General features: G+C 34.6%; 1 protein-coding gene across 1 annotated transcript in view; it reads left to right on the top strand.

Annotated features, from left to right (window-relative positions):
• LOC133183126 (collagen alpha-1(X) chain-like) overlaps nt 1-5,119 on the top strand; it is a 38,005-nt gene extending 32,886 nt beyond the window's left edge. The window contains exons 8-9 of the mRNA XM_061318090.1: nt 4,099-4,296; nt 4,916-5,119. Coding sequence (XP_061174074.1) covers nt 4,099-4,296; nt 4,916-5,119 — 402 coding nt within the window. The remainder of the gene's footprint in view (nt 1-4,098; nt 4,297-4,915) is intronic.
• The last annotated feature ends 11,675 nt before the right edge of the window (nt 5,120-16,794 follow it).

Raw genomic sequence — 16,794 nt, 5'->3', positions numbered from 1 at the left:
AAATTATTGTATGTTTAAAAGTATTATTTTATGTATATAGTTTATTTAATATTAAATGAAAAATTAAATGAAGAAACAAGAGACTGATAGTAAAAATTATACTTTACACAAGTACATGTCTTAATACTTAATATTTCCATCACTAATTGCAATTATTTGCCGTAGCACCTTTTCAATTACAATTGAAATAGAATACAATAACACGGGATAGAGAAATAAATTGTTTGTTTTTTTTTAATTGTATTGTTGTGTCGACAGTGACCAGGTCGGTGAAAGCGATTAAAATTCGTAATGATTTTATGCACTAGTGTTTGGAATTAAGATTAAATCAAAGATGAGATTGTTATCTTAAAGATTCGATATAAATTAAAAAAAACATAATGTTTCATTAATCGTTGTTTCTACGCAATGGATTTGTCATCTCAGATGTTTGTTTTGTTTACATGGCTTATGACCGCAGGTGGCTGGTACACTGGTGACCTCGGCAACGTGGGATCGCGGGTTGTGTTACATAACTATAAACATCGAGGTGAACATGGAGAAATGCGTACTGTTAATGATCATTAATTATTCGATGCTTAAAGTTTAATATTACTTATATAGATATATAGATACATTTAATTCCTTCCTTTATTTGAAGACGTGTTCCCTTTAAATCTAAATTAAAAAAGAAAAGAAAGTTGTAAAAAATAATTTATGAGTGAACCACAGAACACGTTTAAAACCTTATTTAGAAGAAAATTAGCATTAAATACAGTAGGGTATATAATTTATTGCAAGCTTGTTAAAGTTATACAAATGAAGAGTTCTGATTTACTTGCCGAATGAAAACGCTTACCTGTTTACGGGACCTGCTTTTTACCTACATATTACGACATATTACACAATACTCGAACAAAACAACATTTGTATGAGATCAATAAGGTGTTAAAGAACAACTTTAATTCCGAAAGCCATATCGAAATATTTATCGTTTTTGAGTTATAAAGCGAAAACTTTCAAGGGCTCTAGATCCCTAATTTTAGGGGCCAGCCCCTTTTAAATGATATCAAATGAAAGCTCTTGCTATTATGCACAACTTTTATTCTACATGTTTTAACAAAATATTTTTAGTTTTAAAGATATAAAGGAAAATATGTCAAAATTTTTGCTCTTTTCCGCGTTCTAACTTTTGACCCCTCTCTAGCGCCATATTTAATGCAAAAATCAAAAAACAAAAACCGATGTGCACAACTTCAATGCTTCTTCTTTTCAATTTCAAAAGGTTTTGGGCTCCAATTATTACAGTCTCAGAGCCTTTGTCTGGAAACCAGAGGCATAAAAATTTCAATCAAAGGGGAATAACTCGTGAACAGAAGGTAATTTCCGAATTGTATTACGGTATTCTGACAGTGTTTTGCAAAGTCTAAAAGCTCTGAAAATTTGAACAAAATCCGTTCAGAAATGAGGAAGATATGAAGCTTCAAAGTTGGCGTCTAGGAAAAAAAAAAGAATAATAAGAATAATCTTAACCATCAGAATCAGTAGAAGGTCTTCCGTTGGAAACGGAAGACCTTAATAATCTTAACCATCAGAATCAGTAGAAGGTCTTCCGCCTGGAGCGGAAGACCTTAATAAAATACAGTCAATTCTTGAAATATTGCCATTTGATTCATGCCATCCTCACAATAATGCCATGATTTTTCTGGAACGTTTTTCCTGCTTTATAAAATTCTCTTTATAATGCCAAATTCACATACGCCATCCGCCACCCTGTTTTCACAATAAACGTCCATTCCAAAGTGTCAGTTATCTCCATATACCACCACAGGTGCATGTAGTCAGTGAAGCGTTTAATTTGGTTGTTGCTATCCAGATCACCATTGTAAAAACAGACAAGGTAATTAGAGAATTAAATAAACAATAATTTTTATTAAACATTAACAGTATTAAAAATTTGCTTTCTGTTTAATAAAAATGATATCGTTATGGCTTCGCCAAGCAGTTGTTCTTAAAGTTCACCAATAACTATATTGGTTTGACAATCCCTACTTCAAACGATGCAAAGTTTGCTTTAAAATAGTGATACAGTATTAATTGTGAAAGTTTCAGCAACGACAATGCCTTAAACAAATGTATTTACAGGAATTCCTATTACATTTTATTGGCAATAGAACAGGAAAATCCTCACTGCATTTTTTAAAAACAAAATTATAATACATAAAAACCTATTTAAAGCATTTTCTTATTTTGAAATGTGTTTTTATGTTATGATAAATACTACTAAGAAAATAAACGCTAAATGTTTTATTTCCAAGAATGGTAACTCTACTTCTTGTTTCCCCAAAGATGGGAAATTCAATTCATCCCAAATTTGTTACACCACATTGAATTCTAAATTACAAAAAGGTGGTGGTTAATTGAGAATTTACTGTAGATGTAATGTAAGAAGTCGGAGACATATATGTCTCTGAAGAAGTCAAATAATTTTAAAGATTGGACCGGTTTACAGTTCAATAACAAAATTGTTGGAATGCCCCCCCCCCCCCCCCATTTGATTTTTTTAGCTCACCCAATTAAGCCAAAGGCTCAGATGAGCTGATTTAATTTTTTACCTGTCAGTGGCAGATTCAGGGGGGTTTGGGGGGGTTTCCGTTGGGGGGGTTCAGGCCCCCCCCCCCCGCCCGATAAAAAAAAAAAATTACGTGTCATTTTAACGATATATTGCATAAATGCGACTCTTTCCAAGCCCACTGTTTTACACAAAGAGGTGAAATATATAGCCACCATGCGAAATCCCTTTCCGCTTGAGCGCACACAATATACACACAGGTAATCAACAGTACTGTTCAGAGATCATGATGGTCCATGCAGCTAGTGATGACACAACATCATACACTAACAACCAAAACTGCATTTAGTTATTACGGTTTTGTTTTGGTATTGCTAAAGTAATATTGTTTCCAGAATTTTCTTCTTTTTTCGATAATTGAATGTTACTTCATTGAAGTACGTGAATAAACTGTGATTATTATTTAATAGAAAAAAAAAATTAATACATCAGGGACGTATACTAGTTGTTTACGTTGTGCCTGTATCAAAAAGCACATTGAAAGTATTCCTTTTGTAGATGGAAGTTACAATGCAATTTTAAAAAGCAAAAGATCTGCATTTTTTTTAAAAAAAGAATTACAGTTCCAAATGATGTTGAATAAAACCCAACTAACGGTTACAACTTTGTATAATGAATTGTGGTAAAACTGATATGTATAAAGTAGAGGTCCTGTCAAAACAAGAATTGGCCACTTTTTTATTGATTTTCTTTCCAAGACTTTTTTTCCCAAACATTGGGCAGGCAAGTGGGTAAAAAAAAAATTAAAGAGTGCATTTATGTTAGAAATTATAATTACCCCCCCTCCCCTCAATGAATAAGCAATAATTCCAATTATTTCCCAAAATAATTTATATTTATTCTTCAATATGAAATATCATTATTTGTTTACATTGCAAATTATATGAACAGTATAGTCAAGTAGTTGAAAAGAGTAATTTAGGGTTTCTACACAGAATTCGAATTTTCTAAGTGTTGGAAAATTGCACATCATGCAGTTGTATTTTGGTAGACAAAGCTTCACATGCGACAGTGTGTTGGATGTGCATTTTAAAATGAAGAATTGGATATTATATAGCAAATGGCGATATTTCAAATTTTATCAGATTTTACATTTAATTTTTTCTTTAGAAAAGTCTCATTTTTCAAGTCAACATGGAAGTTAAAAATAATCCCAAACTTTTAATTTTTTGTTCAATTTCTTGAAAATTTGGGTAGGTCGGTCTTGAAAAACAACTAGAAAAAAAGTGGCCAAAAACTAACTAATTCAATCTAAAATGCTGGAAAATGCACCATTTGGAGCCATTTTTAAAGAAAATTTCTCAGGGGAGGCCCCCCTAACCCCCACCTATGGGAGGGGGATACCCCCTCCCATGACCTCCCTCTTCGGCCCTACGGGCCTCAAACCCCCCCTACATGGACTTCTGGATCCGCCACTGCTGTATAAGCTAGGGTTTATCATAATTTTGTATTTTGGGAATCTGCACTGAAGTGGATAAAACTTTCAGGGTCCAGATGGTTTTCCTGGAGAAGTTGAGAGGGTTGAACCTAAAGGTGAGCCTGGGGATTTGGAAGTCCCCTCCACTCTAAAAATGAAGGGGAAGCCTGGCGAGCAGGGACCAAGGGGACCAGTTGGCAGAGCAGGATCACCAGGACCTTGTGGCCCCCGTGGACCCCCAGGTTTCTGTGGGATACTTCGAGAAAGGGTAAGAGTCACTAATTCAAGTAAGAGAAAAATCAAATATCGTTTCATAGTCTGTTAGCTTTTGAGAAGTAGGACTTAAATGATGAGACTTTGTTGTCTGACAATTTCTTCCAAGTTCTTCTTGCTTTCCATTTTTTCAACTGTATGGATCTAGAATGATATGGAGAAACATGTATAGATAATGCACAGAATAAATGTATGCATTGGGAAATAGTACAATGTGGATAGTATTAATAAGTTTTGCATTTACTGACACCTTTCTCTTCTAGTTAAAAGAAATCATAAAGTGGTATACAACCATTTTAGATACATCGTAATTGACAATCTGTTCGGCTTTGTTTAAAAAGATGTAATTTTTAAAATAAATGATGAATGGATGATATAATGTCAATAGTTCTATCAATAGTAGCCCGAAAATTTACAGGAAATCGCTTATTTTTAAAAAGATACTAAAAAGATAACAAAGCTACTTAATCTATGCTATGTCTAGTGTATTCTGTCCAGTAAATCACGAAATTGAGATCATGTCATCATGAATGAGGATAAAGATAGAATAAAGAGATGGCATTATGGAAAGAAATTTTATGGTTTGAATTTATAAATATTTTTGATATTTCCAGGGTATTTTTGGAGACCCAGGACTAGAGGGCTTGGATGGTTTGCCTGGACTACAAGGGGAAGATGGCCTGCCTGGTGAATTTGGAGATTCCATTCCTGGAGAAGTTGGACGCTCTGGACCTAAGGGATTTCCTGGACTGGATGGTTATGAGGGGACCCCTGGATTAAAAGGTAGAGCCTTTTTACTGAGGCAGTATATAGAATAAGTAAGGAGTGAAAGCAAGTCATTTTGTTTTTAAATTCTATAAGATGGTATCCCCCTCTCCAAAAAAGAAAGAAAGAAACAAAACATACATAAACAAATACACTTTCTAATGCTCACATTTGGAAAGTTGCATGTTGCTTCTTGCCATTAGTTTCGTATTTTAATATACAAGTGACAGGAATTGTTTTTTAAAAGATTTTTTTTTTTTTAGCTCACCTGAGCTGAAAGCTCAAGTGAGCTTTTCTGATCACCGTTGTCCGTCGTCTGTCCGTCCGTCTGTCCATCCACTTGTAAACTTTTCACATTTTCAACTTCTTCTCAAGAACCACTGGGCCAATTTTAATCAAACTTCAAAAACTTAAAAAGCATCCTTGGGTGAAGGGGAGTTTAGATTCTTAAAATGAAGGGCCAAGTCCCCTTCAAAGGGGAGATAATCAAGAAAATGCAAAAATTGGGTGGGGTCATTAAAAAATCTTCTTCTCAAGAACCACTGGGCCAGAAAAGCTGAAACTTATGTGGAAACATCCTGGGATAGTGTAGATTCTAAATTGTTCAAATCATGACCCCCGGGGGTAGGGCGGAGCCACAATAGTGAATCCAATTTTTACATAGAAATATGTAGTAAAAATCTTTAAAAATCTTTTTCTCAAGAACCACTGGGCCAGAAAAGCTGAAACTTATGTGGAAGCATTCTGGGGTAGTGAAGATTCTAAATTGTTCAAATCATGACCCCCGGGGGTAGGGCAGGGCCATATTAGGGAATCCAAGTTTTACATTGAAATATTTAGAAAAAAATCTTGAAAAATCTTCTCAAGAACCACTGGGCCAGAAAGGCTGAAGTTTATCTGTTGCCTGATAATCCAATAAGCACACACTGAAAAGTACTTTTGATCAATCTTATTTTATTCTGTCTTTTCCTTATTCGTTTAGGAAATGTTGCAATTCGAATTGATATTTTGATTTTTTTTATAGAAGATAAGAAAATGCAATATATGTATTAAAGTGGTTTCTGGAGAGAAAAAATTGGAGTCAGTTGGTCAAAGTTTGCCACTTAAACCAAACTTGTCACAAAGTGTCCTTGGGTGAGTGGGATTCATGTTTATTTAAATGAGACTTACAATGAGACTTACAGTTAAACATTTTGTGAAAAGGGTTACAGCTTAATGTTTTTGAACAGATCTTATTCCAAAGTAACTAAGCCCTATGGTGACTAAACATGTATGGATGATGCATCTAGGGATGCACACTACTAGGCTTGCTTCTGAAGCTGGATCTGACCTACATTTTTTGGATGAATAAAGTTTTTAGCTCACCTGAGCCAAAGGCTCAAGTGAGCTTTTCTGATCACTTTTTGTCCGGCGTCTGTCTGTCTGTCCGTCCAGCTGTCTGTCTGTATGTAAACTTTTAACATTTTCTACTTCTTCTCAAGAACCACTGGGCCAATTTCAACCAAACTTGCCACAAAGTATCCTTGGGTTAAGGGGATTCAAGTTTCTTCAAATGGAGATAATAAAAAATTAATGAAAAATTAATAACATCTTTTAAAAATCTTCTTCTCAAGAACCACAGAGTCAGGAAACTCATGTGGAAGCATCCTCAGGTAGTGTAGATTCAAGTTTGTTCAAATCATGACCCCCGGGGGTAAGGCAGGGCCACAATGGAGGATCAAAGTTTTACATAGAAATATATAGGAAAAACCTTTAAAAATCTTCTTCTCAAGAACAGCAAAGCCATGAGTCATATTTATATGGAAACATCCTCAGGTAGTGTAGATTCAAGTTTGTTCAAATCATGACCCCTGGGGGTAGGGCAGGCCACAATGGACTATCAAAGTTTTACATAGAAATATATAGGAAAAATCTTTAAAAATCTTCTTCTCAAGAACAGCAAAGCCATGATGAGTCATATTTATATGGAAGCATCCTCAGGTAGTGTAGATTCAAATTTATTCAAATTATGACCCCTGGGGGTAGAGTGGGGCCACAATAGAGGATCAAAGTTTTACATAGAAATATATAGGAAAAATTTTAAAAATCTTCTTCTCAAGAACAGCAATGCCATGATGAATCATATTTATAAGGAAACATCCTCAGGAAGTGTAGATTCAAGTTTGTTCAAATCATGACCCCTGGCAGTAGTGTAGGGCCACAATAGACTATCAAAGTTTTACATAGAAATATATAGGAAAAATCTTTAAAAATCTTCTTCTCAGGAACAGCAAAGCCCTGATTGGTCATATTTATATGGAAGCATCCTCAAGTAGTGTAGATTCAAATTTATTCAAATCATGACCCTCTGGGGTAGGGTTGGGCCACAATGGAGGATCAACTTTTTACATAGAAATATATAGGAAAAATTTTTAAAATCTTCTTCTCAGGAACAGCAAAGCCATGATGAGTCATATTTATATGGAAGCATCCTCAGGTAGTGTAGATTCTATTTTGTTCAAATCATGACCCCTGGGGAAAGGGTGGGGCCACAATGGAGGATCAAAGTCTTAAATAGAAATATATAGGAAAATATCTTCTTCTCAAGAAATGAAAATCATGTTTAGTCATTTTGATATGGAAGCATCCTCAGGTAGTGTAAATTCAATTTTGTTCAAATGATGACCCCCGGGGTAGGGTGGGGCCCAATAGGGGATTGAAAGTTTTACAAAAAAACATGTACATATAGAAAAAATATCTCTTCTCAAGAACAGTAAAGCTGTGTTTAGTCATATTGATTTAGAAGCATCCTCAGGTAGTGTAGATTCAAGTTTGTTCAAATGTTGACCCCTGGGATAGGGAGGAGCCACAATGGGGGGTCAAATTTTTACAAAGGAATATATGAGAAAATTTTTTTAAAATCTTCTGAAGTACAACAAAGCCATTTGTTATATTGACATGGAAGCATCATCAAGTAGTTTAAAAGTCAAGCTCCCCCCCCCTTCCCGGTAATCTTTTCAATACTGAACTGATTTGTGCTTTTGCCTAGCCAATGTGCTCAGGTGAGCGATGTGGCCCATGGGCCTCCTGTTTTTTAATCCCCAGCAATTGAAGTTTTGGGGGTTATAAAGGAAACACCTAGTCAACAACTATTCCATAATTCTAAAAGAATATTCATGACCAGAGGATGTGTCATTTTTTAAACCAAGGTCTTTTTAGCAAGTTCAAGGTTGAGGGGGGGGGGGTACTATTTTATGAGCTTGTTCATTGTACCTCTAGTTGGAGCAAGTTTCATTCCCAGTAATTGAATTAAGCCCTTTGATAAGCAAGCTATCATGGGTGATGCATTGATACATCTAAGGAGGCACACTACCAGACTTGCTTCTGATGCTGGATTTGTCCTACATTTTCTGGATAGTTGACCAGATTATAGTTTTTCAGGCAGGTCCATTCCCAATGAACTATAAATCCTACCCATACCAAACTTGCAAATTAAGATTGATGTATCTTCTAGGGATGAACACTACCAGAACATTTATTTGGTGTGAGGTGAGGCTTTGCCTTATACTGGTAGATAACAGTGTCAAGGTGAGCTTTGTAAAGTAAGATGCTTAGAATAGCAAATCCCTCTTTGTTGCATGTTTAAATGAACAGCTTTCAAATTACAAAATTCAAGGACAGCATGCATGTTTTCCTATCTTTTTGTCCCCCGCTTTCACTGAAAGTGGGGGATATTAATTTGGGTCTAGCTGTCCGTCCGTCCGTCCAGCTGTTTTTCTGTCTGTCTGTGACACTTTCGTTTCTGCGCAATATCTCGAGAATCTTTTGAGCTTTCGCAATGAAATTTTGCATAGCAACCCCCTATGGCCTAAAGAAGAACCCTATTGATTTTGAGGTCAAAATATCAAAGGTCAAGGTCATAAATTCTGTCTGTTTTAACACTTTCGTTTCCGCTCGATATCTCGAGAATCCTTTGAGCTTTTGCAATGAAATTTTACATAACAACTCCCTGTGGCCTAAGGAAGACTCCTATTGATTTTGAGGTCAAAAGGTCAAAGTTCAAGGTCATAAATTCATACATTTTGTTTGTGTGTAACACTTTCATTTCCCGGCGATATCTCAAGAAGCTTTTGAGCTTTTGCAATGAAATTTTATACCTTAACTCCCTAAAGCCTCTCTTGCTCCTCTCAAAGTGTCCCACCCCGTTTTTAAAATTTTTTATTTATTGTATTAAAAGTTCTTGGCACTATTTTTAGCACAGGGGCATGTGGAGAGTTATTACATATAATACAGGTTGTTGGCGGACTTTATATTCTAATTGCGTCTATAAGAACTGGTTAGTAAAGGCTAAATTAGACACCATGTATTGTGTAAAATTTTGACAATATCGAATTTGAATATTGATAAACATTATATGTGACCTAATGTTTGCATTTAATTTCTTGTATAATCAAGTGGCATCCGTGGTCTAAGGGTATGATTCTTGCTTAGCAAGTGAGAGGTACCGGGGTCAAATCACGGACGATCCTTTTTTTTTTTTGAATTTTTTTTTTTTTGGATTTACTGAATGATAGTATTCAACCTGTGAAATGAAAAAGTTATGACGTCTGGCATGTACAACTCATAAAATCATTATTACAGTGTGATAAATATTCTATATAAAAAGAATCTTCTATACACATAATAAAGAATAAGCAATCAAATCTTTATATCCATATTAGCATTTTCTATTTCAATATACATGTATACATTTAATAATTCTACAAATCCAGGGGGGGGGGTGCCCCCCCTCCCCCCAAACTGCGCATGCTCTTCTTTTTTCCCTAAGCGGGGGACACAATTTCTCAGAATTAGATTGTGTTGTATTGTTTTCATCACAAAAGAGTTTGTTTCATTTTGAAACTTTTCATGACAAATTACATTTGATGATTTTATCGTGAGTTAGAAAAAGAATTAAAACATACAGTACCATATCTTGAGCATATTTTATTTTATGAGACATCTTTTGAATATTATTTCTTATTTATCAATTTCTAAAAAGAAAATGGTATTTTTATTAAATGAAGTAAGGGAGTCAATTCAAATTTTGCAGGAGAGGCGATGCTTTACCAAAAATGCAAATGATGCTTGATAGAGTAGTTACAACTAGTGTTCCAGTTCTGAGATACAGGTTACAGGGGAATGTCACAGTGGTTTTAAAAGTAATTCATCTCTACTGACAGTGACTGTAGGAGAGGTTAGTATGAAAGTTCTAAATGGTATCTGTTAATGATTATAATTTTGAGTAATGTATACTGTAAACATATTACGGTAAGTACTGTACTAGTGCGTATATATACAGTTCGGTATCTCAAACACTGATATCTCGAATATCATGGATATGACAAAGTGATTTGTAAGTCCCAACTACTTATTCTTTAAGTATTTTACCCTCGATATCTCGAATCCTAATCCTTGGATATCTCGAAGTTTTTTCTCATCCCATCAAGTTCGATATAATGAGGTTTGACTGTATTTTGTAAATTTACTTTGGCAGTGGTGCAGTCAGCATATCCAGTTGACACACAGTGACAGTAGCTAGTTAATGCTCTCTGAGTATTGAACCCAGCTAAAAAAGGATAAATTGTGTGAAATTATCTATCAAACTGCTAAACCTACATTTCATTTGATGTCAAAACTTGCAATTGTTTCAAGATTAAAAACATCAGGCTGCATGATTCTGTACATTTAACTAAGATTTTTTTTTTCAAGTGCAGGTGCTTGTAAACTGTTTTCCTTTATTTTTATTACAAATAAGTAGAGCTACAGTGTCATCATAGATTTCTGGTTAATAATCAGATTTGTAGATTTTAAAACTAAGCACATTAAAAATTTGATTTCAGGTGAAGAGCTGGTCGTTTTCACATGATGAAAAAACTACCGCTGATTTCAATATCGGAAACTTGAAGTTTAGAGAGCTTGTTAGGGCGGCATGGAGGAGAGCTCTTAGTGGAATGGAAAAAGTCTGCTTTACAAGATACAAATTAATTTAGGAATAATTTGTGTTAACATGATGGTTAGTAAATTTAAATTAATGTCAATGCTGGAAAGGCTCAATGTACATTTCTTATTAAATTTTGTTAATTGGCCGTATGTCTTTTGTTTACTTCTCACATCTTCACATTTTGAACTTTGTTCAATTGAAGGGCCACATCTTCATGCAAGGGGGGATAATTAAAAAAGGCAAGAATAGAGTGGGTGTCCTTTAAGGTCATTTAAGAAAACCACTGGGCTAGAAAAGACGAAACTTACGTAAAAATTAGCTTTTTGGCAGTAGGGTGGGGCATCAATGGACAATCAAAGGTTGACATAGTGAAACATAGGAAAAATATTTAAAAATCTTATTCTCAAGAACAGCAATGGCATGATAAGTCATGCTATTGGAGAGGCTTAGTGTACAAACAAGTACTTGTGATGCCAATGTATGAAACATACTGAAATCAGTCCAAGTAAAGGTTTTTTTTTTCACATTTGCTTGTATAAGATAAATATAACATCGTTATATCAATATTGCAGATCATTTTCACGTGTTTGAAGTTGGACAGAGAGCATTTATCAAACTTAACACACGGTCATTCAGTGGAAAATGAGAGAAGTGTAATCCGCTACTCAAAGCCTTACAACTTCTTAGTTAGAAAAGATCAAGAAGAAATTATGGATACACTGTTTCATCATGGTTTGCTCTGCAGACTTGGAAGTTTACACCTGCTTCAGGATTAGCAACACATTTAGCTTTTTTGTGTTATTAAGACCTTGAATACAGCTCAAACATTGTGAATAAGTGCGTTAACATGTTAATGAAAAGTGTGAAATTAAATAGAAAATAAAATGATTGGAGAAATCATTGTGCGCAGAATTGGGTAATATTCGAGAAGACTTTTGAAAAGAAACAAAAGCAGAATATATTCTAGATAAGGAGATGAGACCACAAGATGAACAGTGCCATGTAGAATTATTTTATAACCATTGTATCTTTTTGGTTGTTGAAATATTGAAATTAAATACTGTATTTCTTAGCATAAAATAATATTGAATAAAAATAAAGAGGATCATTAGTGTTGTGTAAATTGAGCGGAGTCTATGCTAAATAAGGTTATGGTTTTTAGCTCACCTGAGCTTAAAGCATGTGAGTTTTTTGGCTCACCCAAGCTGAAAGTTCAAGTGAGCTTTTCTGATCACACTTTGTCAGTAGTCTGTTTGTCCCTCTGATTGTCCATCTGCATGTAAACTTTTCACATTTTCGACTTCTTCTAAAGAACTATTGGGCCAGTTTCAACAAAACTTGCCACAAAGCATCCTTTGGTGATGGGGATTCAAATTTGTTCAAATGAAGGGTCATGCCCTCATTCAAGGGAAGATAATTCAGAAATAGTGAAAATTTGGAAGCATGTTTTAAAAATCTTCTTCTCAAGAACCAGGGGGCGAAAAATGTTGAACTTTATATGAATCTTTCTTTATATAGTGTAGATTTAAGTTTGTACAAATGATGACCCCTGGGGGTAGGGTGTGGCCACAATGGGGGATAAAAGTTTTACATTGGAATATATTGGAAAAAATCTTTAAAAATCTTCTTCTCAAGAACAGCAAAACCGTTATTAGTCATATTGATATGGAAGCATTTTCAGGTCATGTAGATTCAAGTTTGTTCTAATCATGACACCTGGAGGTAGGGTGGGCCACAATGGGGGGTCAAAGTTTTCAAAGGAATACATAGGAAAAAATCTTCTCAAAAACAGCAAAGCCTATTTAGTCATATTGATGTGGAAGCATCCTCAAGTCATGTAGATTCAAGTTTGTTCAAATCTTGACCCCCAGGGGTAGGTTGGGCCACAATGGGGGATCAAAATTTTTCACAGGAATATATATGAGAAAATCCTTAAAAATTTTCCACTCAAGAACAGCAAAACCATTTGTTAAATTGATATGGAAGCATCCCCAGGTAGTTTAAAATTCAAGCCTCCCCCCCCCCCCCCATGTAAACTTCTCAATACTGAACTGATTTGTGCCTTTTCCAAGCCAATGTGCTCAGGTGAGTGATGTGGCCCCTGGGCCTTTTGTTAAGCTTTTCTGAACCGAAAGCTCAAAGAGCTTATGCTAGTTGCCATTTGTGGATGAGAGGTGTGCAATGTGCATAAACTTTTTAGCTCACCCAAGCTGAAAGCTCAAATGAGATTTTTTGATCACTCTTTGTCTGGCATCCATCTGTCTCTCTGTCATCTGTCTGTACATAAAGTTTTATCAGTAATGACTTCTCGAGAACAGGGGCCAGTTTTAACCAAGTTTGCACAAGGTATCCTTTGGTAAAGGGGATTTTAAAAATTGTTCAAATGAAGGACCAAATCCACATCCAAAGGGAGATAATCAAGAAAGGGCAAAAATAGGATGGGGTTATTAAAAATTCTTCTCAATAACCACAGGGCCATAAAATGTGCAACTTATGTGAGAAATTGTTCCAATCATGAACCCCCAGAGGTAAGATGAGACCACAATAGCAAATGAATGTTATGATTTGAAATATAAAAGAAAAACTTAATTCTTCTCTAAAACCACTGGTCCAGAAAAAAAAAAACTTATGTGAGACCTTCCTGAGGAAGTGTGGATTTAAAATTGTTATTTGTTGTTTGAATTTTATGGCATACATTTTCAGATTGTTTTAGATGAATATTTGGGACACTGTGAAGCCTAGGGTTATCAATCATTGTTAATTGATGCATTTTTAAGTCTTGCAGCACATCAACAAAAATGTAGGTCTCGGTGACTTATTTTGGATATTTATGGCTATGCATTATTTAAATACTCTTGTATTTCAGATATTAAGTGGCTTAGAATCATGATCAATTATCAGACTTTGTTAATATTGATGCTTTCAAGGTCCTTGGAGTGTGTCAACCAAAATGTAGGTCAAGATGTTGTATTTATTGTATACATTATATCCTGTTTCTACAGCAGGTGTGAAATTTGGCGTTTTGTTTGCTCAAAGGTATGCTAATAATTTTGGCAGACACACAGTTCCATGACGTTGTAAAAGAGAGGAAGTTTGTTTCTTAGTGAGTTTCCAGTACGTTTAATATACGTTTGGGTACCGATTTGGGCAAGAGTTTGAGTAAAAACCAACACCAGATGAAAATTATTATGCTTAACAACAGACTGACCAAAGTTGATGTTTCTACTATTCAGTACTTATTTGCAAGGATGCAAATTTAGTGATTAAACTATTAGCGGGCTACTTCAAAACTGCTAAAATAAGCCAAAATTAGCACCCTGCTAAAAATTCCTGCTACTGTATGTGTACAGGGTTATTTTTACCCCATGTTATTTTCGCCCTTTCAAACTTGCATACAATTTTGCCCCATTTTAAATTCGCTCAGTCACAATTCTGTTTAACAAATTATACTGTTTTTTTTTTAATTTGCCCTGTTTTAAATTAGCCCACCTGTGTGTAGGGCAAAAGAGGCGAAAATTAAAATGGGGGCAAAAATTTCCCTGTATACAGTATATGGTATTTAATAAACTTGATGTCCACATCACAAATGAGAGAAAATAAATGAAGATGCAATAAATCTCTCCAAATGTAAGAGGCCCAAGAGCCTAGAATCACTCCTCTGATAAATTGTACAACCCTATCACTTCAATTCTAGGCCTTTCAGTATCAAAATTATTTGGTTGAAGCCTTGAAATTCAGTAACATACTTCACCGTCACTTACTTTTTCAAATTGATATCACACTCAAGAGCACAGTGAAGATGCATCAACTGACAAGGTTAATTGATTCTAAGCCTCTTAATTATGATCTGAAATATGCAGATACAAAAATGAAATCCCAAAAGTAGGTCAAATTAAGTTACCTACATTTTGGTTGACATAGTACATGGACCCAAGTGAGTCAACTAACCAAATTTAATGATTTAAGGCTCTTTGTACTTTAAATATTGAGATACAACCAGAAATTTAGAGGGTAGGTTACTGTGGCCTACATTTAATTGATACTGTCTGTTGACTAAGATGTATCAACTGAAAGAATAAGATTTTAAATCTCTTTTTATCCGAAAATATTTAGATACAGCCTTAAAATTCCAAAAGTAGGTACATCGTAACCATGACTTATTTCACCATGAACAAAAATTGGTGATTGAGTTGGTGCTTCTTAGCCTCTTACATGTACATGTATTAATTAAAATATTGATATATATCTTTAAAATTTTAAAATGAGGTCATGGTGACTTATTTTGGGGGTGACACAATACAGGGAACCAAATATGCCAACTTACAAAGTTTGATTATTTTAAGCCTTGACATAGCACGCTAAATATTGCAATGCAACTATAGAATTCCAAAAGTAGGTCACTAGGACCTACATTTTAGTTGAAACAGTCCATTGACCTAAGATGCATCATCTAACAAAATTTGATGATTTTAAGCATCTTATTCTAATTATTGAGATAAAAGTGTAAAAATCCCAAGAGTAATTCACTGTGTCCTATAGCTGCTTTTTGGTTGAAATACTCTAAGGACACAAGATGCTTCAACTGATAAGGTTTAATGGTTCTCTTAGCCTCTTGTCCAAAATATTTAGATATAGCCATGAAATTTCAAAAGTAGGTCAATCTGGCCTACTTTTGGTTGATATACTCCAAGACCTTAGGATGCATCAACTGTCAAGATTTGATGATCTTAAAATTCAGTACCCAACATAAGTATCTAAAACCATTTGAGTTAATACCTGCAAAATTCAAAATGTAGGTCACTGTGACCTACAGAATAATATCTGAAGAAAAGAAAAATTGTGCAATAGTGAAAATTAAAAAAATTGGTCCAATTTTCCTTTGCATCACAGTATATTAACCATTGTTCTTGCATATTTTTTGTTAAATAATAAGCAATACAATTTTATATCGATTTTGATTTTTTTTCTCAATTTACAGCAAATTTTGATTTAAAGTGTACTTCATAACAATCCATTTCTGTCAACTAAGACCATCAGTAAACATCATCCTTAACCTTCATAAACTTCCATATACATGTATTCTGTTTTGCAATGGCAAGTCCAGGACGGGCCCGGGGCGCAGTAGTATCATTTTATCAACTTATGTACTAAACTGGACTAAACCGAAGGTACATGTACATGTATATGCTTGTTATACAAACAAAATTTCAACAATAAAAAATAAAAAAAAATTGGGGGGGGGGCGCATTCCTAGTGGGCCGGGGCTGGATCCGCCTTTGCTTTGCTCTAGTGGTAAGTTGAACTCGGATATTAATCCTTAACCTTTGATAAACTACAATGCCATGTATTCTCCTTTGCTGTAGTAACAAGTTCAACTCAGCTTTAAACTTCAACCTTCAATAATCATTTCTCTAACTACCTTGATTTTTCAAAACATTTTATAGAACAAAAGCTGTCGATGTTTCTACTATATTGTATTGTAATATAAGGATATATATATTATATTTCCAATAATTAACAGTGATCAATATGTTGACATTAGTGTATACTAATATGTACTCATTTAGCATCTACATGTATGAATCTGTTAAATAAAAACATATTTCCCCTTAAATTCAGTTTTTCATGTATGCGTTGCTGATTAACAAATTTGCTTAAATTCAATCTGATGTATTTTATGCTTGTGGTGGCTCAACGCAGACAGACTGGCAAACACAGCATTGCAAACTTCACATTTGTGGCTGACAGGTCTTTCGTGTACCTTTC

The sequence above is a fragment of the Saccostrea echinata genome, unplaced genomic scaffold, assembly GCF_033153115.1.
Source record: "Saccostrea echinata isolate AGI-Se365-2 ecotype Australia unplaced genomic scaffold, CSIRO_AGI_Sech_v1 ptg000009l, whole genome shotgun sequence".
Lineage (NCBI taxonomy): Eukaryota > Metazoa > Mollusca > Bivalvia > Ostreida > Ostreidae > Saccostrea > Saccostrea echinata.
The sequence above is the reverse complement of the archived record's forward strand: the minus strand, read 5'-3'. Positions and strand labels throughout refer to the sequence as shown.